Source organism: Chlamydotis macqueenii, chromosome 1 (assembly GCF_036417535.1).
Source record: "Chlamydotis macqueenii isolate bChlMac1 chromosome 1, bChlMac1.mat, whole genome shotgun sequence".
In the NCBI taxonomy this organism is placed as follows: Eukaryota; Metazoa; Chordata; class Aves; order Otidiformes; family Otididae; genus Chlamydotis; species Chlamydotis macqueenii.
Window position 1 is genome coordinate 81759479 of NC_141556.1, and position 9972 is coordinate 81769450.

At 41.7% G+C, this 9972-nt stretch overlaps 1 protein-coding gene across 1 annotated transcript; it reads right to left on the reverse strand.

The window, feature by feature from the left end:
• Positions 1-5752: 5752 nt before the first annotated feature.
• LOC104482104 (uncharacterized) lies at positions 5753-9552 on the reverse strand. The gene is made up of 4 exons (XM_010123492.2): positions 9480-9552; positions 7010-7660; positions 6144-6245; positions 5753-6063 (listed from the first exon to the last, which is right to left on the reverse strand). The coding sequence occupies exons 1-4, from the start codon at positions 9550-9552 to the stop codon at positions 5753-5755; spliced, it is 1137 nt and encodes a 378-aa protein (XP_010121794.2).
• Positions 9553-9972: the final 420 nt, after the last annotated feature.

Consider the following 9972-nt stretch of genomic DNA (forward strand, 5'->3'; position numbering starts at 1 on the left):
AGACTAGAAAGGAAGTCCGTGTCTTCAACTGAGAATGTATCCAGCCCTCACTGCCTTCCAGATGCGAGTTTGGCACCTAACTGACTCTTAGGAGAGAGACAGGGCAATGCATTAACCCACTTCAGTTGCCTCTATGCTGTAATAACTGTGCTGACTAGGATTCCTATCTGTATCCAAGCACATGCTCATCTTCCCTCCCCTCCAGCTGATGCAACCACAGGCTTCAGGAGTAAGTGAGAATTCAAGTTCCTTATTACCTTGTAAGTGAAGATAAGGACCTTGAGGTTGCTTGGACTGAGTCAAGGAGCCAAGAAGGGAATCTGAGTAACGTGGGAACAAAAATTATAAAACCAAGGAAGGAGGATCTGAAAATAAATTTGGACAGACCCGAAGAGGCTCACATAAGAATATCAGAATACGCATCTCTGAACTAGAGAGCCTTAAAATCCCAGAATAATTGTTGAACCTTCAGGGAGACACACTGTCAGATTTTGAAACCTCTTGGCATTCCCACAGGAATTCATCAAAACAATGGTTGCAGGTGGATGTCTGCTCCTCTGTAGGGGAAGAGGGGGACAGCCTGCTTCACAATGGTCTTCACCACAGGCTGCAGGGGAACTTCTGCCAGGAGCAACATTACTGCTCCCCCTCCTTCTTCACTGACCTTGGCATCTGCAGCCGTTCCTCTCACAAAAAATTCTTCACAATTGGCAGGCAGATATCTCTCAGGTTCTCTTCACATCTCATCTCCACTTCATGTGGCTTGGCGGGAGGCCAGAGGGTGCAGGCCGCAAGGCCCAGAAGGCTTGTGCCTTCTCCTCTCTGCCCCTGCCTTCAGCTTCTTCACATCATCTTTTTTTTCTTTTCTTCTGTTTTTCCCCTTCCTAAATACATTATCGCAGAGGTGTTATCAGGGAACACTGTTACCAGTTGGGAGTGAACTACTGAACAAGTGAACTGCGGGAGGACTGGTGGGACCCCAAGTATTTCCTTCTTGAGCTGTTTGGATGCAATATACATCTCCCCTTCTGTTTCTCCCAAGACAGCTGTGGCTTCTCGAGGCTGCTCTTCCTATACTGCCTTCTCCTATTACCTCCCTCACTTCCTTTCTTTTCCTTGTTGTGCACATAAGGAACATGCAAGTTTTCCCAGATTTGCTTCCTTGTCATTATTTTTAGATTAAGAAGTCTGTAAAGAACAGCTTTCTTTTCAAAACAAGAACTGCTATATTTAAGTAATCTTAAGCTTTATCAAAAGGGACCAAACCAGCTGCTAATTTCACTGTAGTAAGAAAAGCAGTAAAGTACTGTCACACCTTGCTAGAATATGCATAAAGACTAAGTTACGTAATAAGTTAAAACAGGCATCATCTTCCTCCTACAATAGTTTAATCCTGATATGATTCTACCAAATTTATTGCAGTTTTTATACCTGTCCTGCATCCCATTCATAAAGGTGTAATCAAGTCTAGTAACTCAAGAAAAAAAAAGAACCTGAGGACAGCAGCAAAACCCCTCTACGAGCCCCTAAAGATAGGCACTGATGAAGACAAAGGTGTTGCAGTTTTTGAGGAATCTTAGAGAAAATAAGACTGGAGAACGCCCTCAAGATTTTCTGTTATCTACTTTGATATGTCTGTCTTGGAGTATAGTTCACATGGACTAACAAAGCTGTCTTCTTCAGATGACGCAAAAATCTAATACTCACCTATGAAAAGCATTGCTTTCATCAGAAAACTAAACTGAATATGATCCTAAATATAATGAAAAATATCCAGTCTGAACAATAGAAGTAAAATGTAGAGATGCAATGATGTGAGAGTTATGTGTTATTTCTGATTTCCAGATAAGTCACCAAGGGATTTTGTAATGCTAGTGAAAGTTATCCACTGACCTTAATAACAGATTAGAGGAATTAAATCCATGAGAGTGCTGTTAATGTTGTGGAGTAAAATTATTCATAATTTACCACAGAAACCTGTTACCACTGGGGCTAAACCTACTATTTTTTTCCCTTGACAGCTAACTCTGCATCCTGAGAGAACCTAGCACAGATGAGGATCTTGCTATTACCATTACCTACCCAAGACTGCAATTTCCAAATATCTGGAGGAAGACAGCAAGCTAAAATAGCAGGGGGTGTGGCAAGTACACATGCTGGCAGGGAAACCAATAATGGAACTGGATGATTAATACGTTACTGGTACTCTACAAATGAGGCTTAATAAAGAAAAGGCCAACAATAGTCCCCAAATATTCCAGAAGCACCAGAGAGCAGAGATCGTTCTTCAGCTGACCCAGAGTAAGGAAAGCTGACAGACAACCAGACAAATAGAAAGATATTGTTTCCCATAATTAGATTTTTTTAAAAAACTAGCAGTATTTGGTATTTGTCCTTATCTCTCTGCATCTGTTACAACCCTACCCACAGTCTCTCATTCTTGTTGTCACCTCCTCTACCTATTTTATATCTTCCCGGCACAAAACGGGGCCAGAGACACATTTAGGTCAGCTAGGTACTGCTCTCTACTGCACTGACAACAGTATTCACACTACCTGTGACCGTACAGCAGCACAGACTCACTCAGCAGAGGCCTGACCAGCGATCATGCTCTTTCTTGCGGGTACTAGTGTCACTGGTGACACGGCCGTGGACTTCACCAAGGAGGAGTTTTGGCCAAAAGAGAAGTGTGTCTCTAAACTCCAATGCAACACTCCTCAGGGCCCACTGACGCTCTAAGGACTTCACAGGCATGGCAGCTCTGCTCTGCTACTTTACTGGAAACAGCACTGTTCCCTTCTAGGCACTGAATTCTGAGATGTACTAATTTGTTGCTTTATGTCATGCAACTACCAGTTATTTTCTAAAAAAGCCAAAAGCTTAAGGGAAACAAAAAAATCATTGCAGGGCTGGAGCCGTAAGATTGGAGCAGAGTCACAAAACTTAATCACAGAAGATTGAGGTGGGGGGAAATATTGAATCCTCACCTCTGATAAGCCTTTAGCAAAATACTTATCGTTTGTCAGAAGAGCAGCACAAAAGCAGCGAGAGCACTTGTATTTACAAATATATTCCTCACGGGTGCCAAGCTCCAACTTAAAATGCAATGGAAATAGGTAAACGTGATCCTAGGCTCCCATTTCCTTCACATGGCAAAAACAAGGATGTTTTAATAGACTTTTTCTTCAGAAAACAGACTGAAAAAAGGATGATATTTTCCTACCTGCAGAACTCCAACATTTTGAGCACGGAATGAATTCCAGCCCTTTTCTTGTGTACAGATATTTAACTTTTTTTTTTTTTTTACATGCCTTAGAGAAGCAGATGTGTATAATTTAAGACACTAAACCTTTAATCCTAGGATTTGACAGCTGTCAGAGAAACTTGCATCTCCTCCAGATTACCTTTGACTTGTCTACAGTGTCCAGTCCTCAACACCAAATACACCTGCACAGATTACACAAAGTTCACCAGGAGAGCATCTGTGGTACACTCTTAGATATTCCTGGACACTGCAAAGCTCTCCAGTATCCCCACCAGGCTATTGGATATTGCCCCACACAACCTTTTACATCATGGCCAGAGCACTACAAGGAAGAAAAGGATGCAAGGCACATTCAAGGTACCTTCCAACATGGGCAAGAAGCCTCCAAGACCCTTCCCACCTAAGAATAGGCATATTTTTAGCATCAGAGGTGCTTTCCAGAACCACTTAAGTGCTTGGGAGGATAAGAGGAGAAAAAATTCTGCCTTTGACTCTCATTTACATAGGAGAGAGAGGTAACCCAAAAATAGGAAGTATGACAGTAACTTGTGCTCTTCCATCTCAACACTTCCTCCAGTCCCCAGTACATCTGCAGTTCAGAGGTACTTCAGGATTTTATCCTCAAGTTCAGATAGGATCCAACAAACACATCAGAGAACACCAACACAAAAGGATGTAGCTTTCCTTAGGTTTACTACAAATTGCTCCTGAGCCTACCAGCCACACACAGAAACATCGTATACAGACTCCCTCCCAATAGGGAAAAATCCTACCTAAGCCCTCAAATAAGAGATTCTTCCTACCTGGTCTAAGGGCCAGAAGTGGCAGACTTAGCTATGCTTTCTTTTTCAGGAGTTTCCAAAGACAGAAACATAATGAGATGCCTAGAGGCAGGAAAAGGGAAAGACAGAAAGAGAAAAGCAGAAGCAGCCAGGGAAGGCACATCTATTAAAGTACCTGAACTTCAGTTCAGATATCAAAGTCTAAGCACTGGTACTCTTTTACAAAGAACAGACGCTCAGCAAAGATTAACTTCTTAGAAAAATTCAATGTTTTAATACTGAACACCTTTAAAAAAACCACTAAAATATAAACTTTAACCATTGGTTTGAAGAGGAGATTCTGCTTCTAAGCAAAATGAAATTAAACATCCAAGAAATTATGAACAGTACCCCGGAGTTTCCATAGAGTGTTAGCAACTCTTATTTGAGCTTTTAAATCTAGACCCACACGACTCTGAATCTGACAGAATCCAACATCATTGCACTGTCACCAAGATGACTTCTTAAGAGAAGTAGTTTCTCCCATTCTTAAAATGTAAAGTTTTTATTAATTACTAACAGTACATCCTTTTAACAAGACATCATTTAAAAAAAAACCTACAAAACCAACAACCCACAAACACAACATCAGTTCAAGAGAAAGACTGTTTGGCACAGGTGTAAGACCCAAAATTATCCCAGCAGCTCTTCAAAGTGCAAAGCTTTTTTGCACTTTTGAAGCTCAAAGGCTCTGACACTACTAGCCTGTGTCACAGACAGAAACAAGGAGGTAGAAAGGACCAACACTTCTTAAAACTCTGCACACGCTTTGCAAGATGGGGTATCAGAGTTTCTCAGTGTTCCTCCCCAAATGGTAATTATTTACCCCAGTCCTACCCTCAATGAACTAAAACATCACAGTCAACAGCATATAATAATCCAAACAGGATATGACATAATATCTAAAAACAGATTCAAGTGAGTTCACCTTTGAACAAAAGAACAAGTGTCCTATAAACCAGTTTGGCTTACTCTTAGTAAGCAATGCAGACCTGAATGGTGGTATTTTACTGGGGGGCAGGGGAGTTGGTTGGTTGTTTTAAACAAAAAAAAAAAAAAATAAATAAATTTTTTTTTATTTTTTTTTTATTTTTAGTTTTTTAGTGATGCTCGCCTAAAAATTGGCTAAGGTCACCTAATTTAAAGCCTTCCTGAATGAAGGAAGCTTTTGCAAATGAATGCTGGGAATAGTGGCACAGCTAAAAAAACACCTTTATGTAAGCATGTTGCTTACCTCTATATAAAACAGACTTAACAGGAGTTGCTTAAAGCATCCTTGATGGTTCTATGATCAGCTTCAGCTCATTAGAAGAGGTCCAGTTGCCCAAGTACATATTAAAGACATATCAGGTAGAAAAATATACTGAAGTTTTATGCAGTAACTACACCCCAGTAATAAAGCTCTCTTGAGTTGCCTTGAGAAAAATCCATTACTGGCCAAAATGTCTGCATGCAGCAACAAATGAACGGGCAGTGGATTTGACCAACTGCTGTTGACTGATGCATCTGAGGCATGAATGTTTCCAAGTCTGAGTGTATGGTCAGCATCTTCACAGGTACTACAATTTCAACATTAGAACACAGAGATCACTTGTTTAAGTGAGAAAACAGTACAAAACAGTAGTCACGTTTGTTTACAATGGATACATTCAGAGCACAAAGCTGATCAAGTTGTAGGAGCTGCAGGATATTGAGAGACTGGGAACTGAGAGTTAGGCAGAATTCCAGCAGCAGATGATTGGGATAAGAGACTAACATTTTCAGAGAGGAGACTGCTGGGATTAAGAAGGGGAGAAGAAAGAGATGCCGCTGCAGCTGCCTGCCGTTCTAGCAGAAGTCCTAAACTATAGACGTTTGAATTAATGAGATCATTGCCTGGGAGGAGTACATTCAATTGTTTCTGAATTTCTTGCAGGACCTGCAGCTGACTTTGCTGATTCAGAAGAAGCATATCCATATTTTCCCTTATTTTCTTCACTGTACAAAGAGAAGAGAATGTTAATGCTTGCTATGTAAAAATACTTCACGGGGCAATTTAAAAGCCTGTTTATACTTACATTCTCCATGAACAAGACTCAAGGGATCCATCTCATGTTTCTCTGCACCACACCTTTGCTCTTCTTTATGATGCAGAGAGGTAAATTCAGAACGGTTTGCATCTAAAAGGAAGATAGTGTAAGTCAAGAGCCCACTTTATCACCAATTGCTAGGTCAGTATTTTAAACATGCTTTCACACAAGGAAAAGGCACCTCAGTAACAACCCTTCCTTTCACCCACATTTTAAACTTAAAACTTCATTCAAGCCACATGTTGGCCCAAACCAAAGGTACAACAACAGAAAAAAAAAAAACACAATGGCAGTTTTTATCCCAGAGTTTCCGGTCATTACAAGAACACAAAATATTGCAAAATGCAGAAAACTCCCTATTTTAAACAATCACCTTGCCTGATAGCTTGTGCTATGCTAACAGTATTACTGAGAGATGGCCAGCAGATACTTCCTACTGCAGACAATGAAAAGCTGCTAATTTCATACCTACATATAACAAAAATGAGTTGTTAGAGATTATCAAGGCCCTGATTGGCACTCTAAATCCCTTCCACTTCCCTAAGCTTTGTATTTTGTTGGCTAAACACTCTTGAAGATCTAGGTCTAGACATCAGACAACACTACGAAGCAGGAATTAGTGGGATCCAAGAGCTTTGCAGAGTCTAAGGTCCCAGGCAGCCTTCACGGCAAAGTATAAATTTCTAATTCAGGATTTTCAAGACAGTTCTTCAAGAAGACAGAGATAAATATATTATCATATCTACAGCAAGGAGGGGGAAGTGTTAGGAACAAATGGAGACCACAGTATCTGATACATCCCTTGTGAGTCTGTACAGTTTGAAATAAAGCTCAACAGATTTTAATTCAGTTACCTGCTGTGTGTTCACTGGGTCTCTCTCTCAAATGAATCCGTTGATGCTTGATGAAGTTTGAGCACAGACGGAAGCTATTTCCACACTCAGTACACCTATAGGGCTTCTCATCCATATGGACTCTCTGATGCTGGAAGAGAGCTGCGCATCCACTGAAGCTTGTCTTGCATGTGGTGCAGGAAAAGGCTTTCTTTTTCGCATGGGTTTTGCGGTGAGCGATAAGGTTTGAGGTACGGCTAAAGGTCTTGTCACATTCCTTGCACTGGTAGGGCTTCTCCCCAGTATGGACTCTCTGGTGCACCGCCAGATTGGCCTTCCTGCTAAAGCTCTTCCCACATTCTATACACTCAAACATTTTTTCTCTTATATGGGTTTGCAGATGGTTCAGGAGCCTGGAGTGCCCCTTGAAGCCCTTCCCGCATTCTGCACATTTGTAGGGTTTCTCTTCTGTGTGTGGTTTCTGGCCATCAGTGATGAGGGCAAGTTTCTCCAAGCCTCTTTTTTGGCAAGGAGGTTTATTACAGGCTGCCTTCTGCTGCCTTTGCAGACTGGCTGCCTCCCAGTCTGGGCTGTGGGCTTCAGGCAGTACATTTTGCTTAACGTCTCCCAGGATGCCTCTCTCTTCCTCATTGTCACTCAAAATGGAGTCCCCTGATGGAGGAAGAGAGCAATCTGATACTCCTCCTTTCCTAAGATGGATAAGCTGCTCCTTGTAAAATAACTAAATTTCTGAGCCCTAGCATCAACTTGCACCAGATTTCCCTTTCCCAGGGAGGAAGGGAAATGATGAGGACTGAAACAAGAAGACAAAGAAAAGAAAAAGCAGCACAGGGAAGAAGAGAGAGGTAAAGAAACCTACCTCTTCTCTTCCTTCCCCTCCCCATTTCCTGTTCTTCCTTCCCTCAGGGAATGGCAAAGGAAGACTGACAAAACGAAGGAAGGAAAAGGAACATGTTGAAACATCTTACCACAAACATAGACTTTCAGCTATTTGTTCCTGCAGACTTTGCTCAAAAGCCTTCCAGCCTGCTAAATTGGTATTAAAACCCTGTATTAAAGCTGTGCATTTGGGTGAGGATGGTTCAACACAAAAAAAAAAAGTCCCCTTAACCTTAATTAGGGAAAGTCAGCAGGGAGGTTTAGGTTGTTTTTCCACTTGTGTTAGTTAATGGTTACTGAAAAAAAATTAAATTACTTCTTTTACAGGTCGGTATGTCAGGATTTTCCCTAATTATCACAAGAACGGTTGTAATTATTATAGGGATACTGTATATTCATGCATCAGTAGTCAAAGGAGTTAGAGTTTTTTGTTGATAAAAAGTTAACTAATGGCCAATTAATTATTACTATATCTTTCAGATCTAGATCTAGCATGACACGTACTTTTATTGTTGTGACAAGCTAAATAAATTTCATTTGAAGGAAGCTCACAGGAAACTGCCAAACATGGCCCTTTCTTTCCTAAAAAAATTAACTTACGTATTTCACAGATGAGGGATGCACGATCATGCATTCCACAGTAAGCTTTGGTTATCTTACTCTGCTGACTAAACTTTATATTTACGTCAGTTCAGCATTAACAGAATCATAAATATAACCTGATGTACACTTAGCTGAGCTTCATTTTTGCAAGCACCTTAAGATGTTCACCATTAATTCAAACAGAGGACATAGGCATTAGCATCTCTGATTTAGCATTAAAATATTTGGTTACTCACACTATATATACTTCCTTTTAAAACATCAAGTTTGATTATTACACTAATAAGAAGAACAGGCTTTCTACAGCCAAGGTAAAATTTCAATGCAATTTCAGTCCTACTTCTATGACACCCAAGGAAGAAAATTCTTAAGTAACGTGCCCTTGAAGAAACAAAATGCTCTTTATTTACATGGCCACAACTGCCAAGATCTAAATACTAACAATAAAAGAAAAACACACATACTATAGGAGGCAGGCTTGTCTCTTACATCAGTGAATTACATCCCAGAGGTAGCTTTCTCACAGAGGGATGAAGAAGACTCCCTCTCACAGGAGCAATCATTTCCTCACTCTACAGGAAAGCGGCTGATTATTCCCAGAGGCCTATGCAGAGATCCCAGGTCTCTGACAGTGAAACTGGAATGGAACAACCCTTTATTTCCATCCAAAGCTACTGTCGGGGAGTCAGCATTTTAGATGTAGCTGTGCAACTCCCTCAGGCCTTCCTCACTCCTGAAAACGCCTGACAAAGAGAAGCGTGCTGGCCTTCCTTCACTCCAAATGAACTCCACTGTCTTATTTTGAAACAGAGACCCACAGCAGAAAGAAACAAAACACCACCCACCACCCTAACACAGCTTAGCAACCAGGACAGAACAACCCAGGACAGAACAGTGAGCTGAGAAGAGGAAACGCCATGTCCCCAGCACTACCTGGTAGAGCCTCAAGCTTCCCTCTGTGATTCAACTAGCAGAGTTTACATCTCACCTGTATGTCCTGCAATACCACTCTTCCCAGGCTCCTGGAGAAGAGAGAAGGCAAATTCTTTTGCCAGTTCCATCTAGAAGAAGAAAGACGACTTGGAGCGTGAGGCCTTCCCTATACAAGTGGGAGGAGAAGGGGAGGGACAGACACAGGTGCCGTGCATTTTGGCAGTACCCGCAGGCTGCCTAAAGGGGGCAAAGCTGCACGTGCTACCAAGCACCACCCAAACAGGGAGATGACTGCTAGAAAGATCGGGAGCTTGGTGATTTGCAAGCTGGAGAGCTTAATCAAGAGAGCAGCGCGATAAAAAGCGATGTTACCTAACTTCGGTCTGCCTTGTAACACCGCCAAGCCCTGCCCGAGGGCTGCATCGGCTCCTGGCACGGGGTCCCACTCCTCTCTCAGCCTCAACGCCTCCCTCTTCTTCCCAATATTTAACACCCTCACCAGCAAACAGCTCACCCCTTGCCTCCAGAACCGCTCCACGTCTCCGAGC

What these genes read in the sequence shown, in the direction of transcription:
- LOC104482104 (XM_010123492.2), bottom strand. Translation starts at nt 9,552, where the DNA reads ATGGAACTGGCAAAAGAATTTGCCTTCTCTCTTCTCCAGGAGCCTGGG. An exon ending in TGGTATTGCAGGACATACAG is followed by an intron (nt 7,661 to 9,479) that starts GTGAGATGTAAA and finishes TTCCTCCATCAG; the next exon opens with GGGACTCCATTTTGAGTGAC. An exon ending in ACCCAGTGAACACACAGCAG is followed by an intron (nt 6,246 to 7,009) that starts GTAACTGAATTA and finishes TCTTCCTTTTAG; the next exon opens with ATGCAAACCGTTCTGAATTT.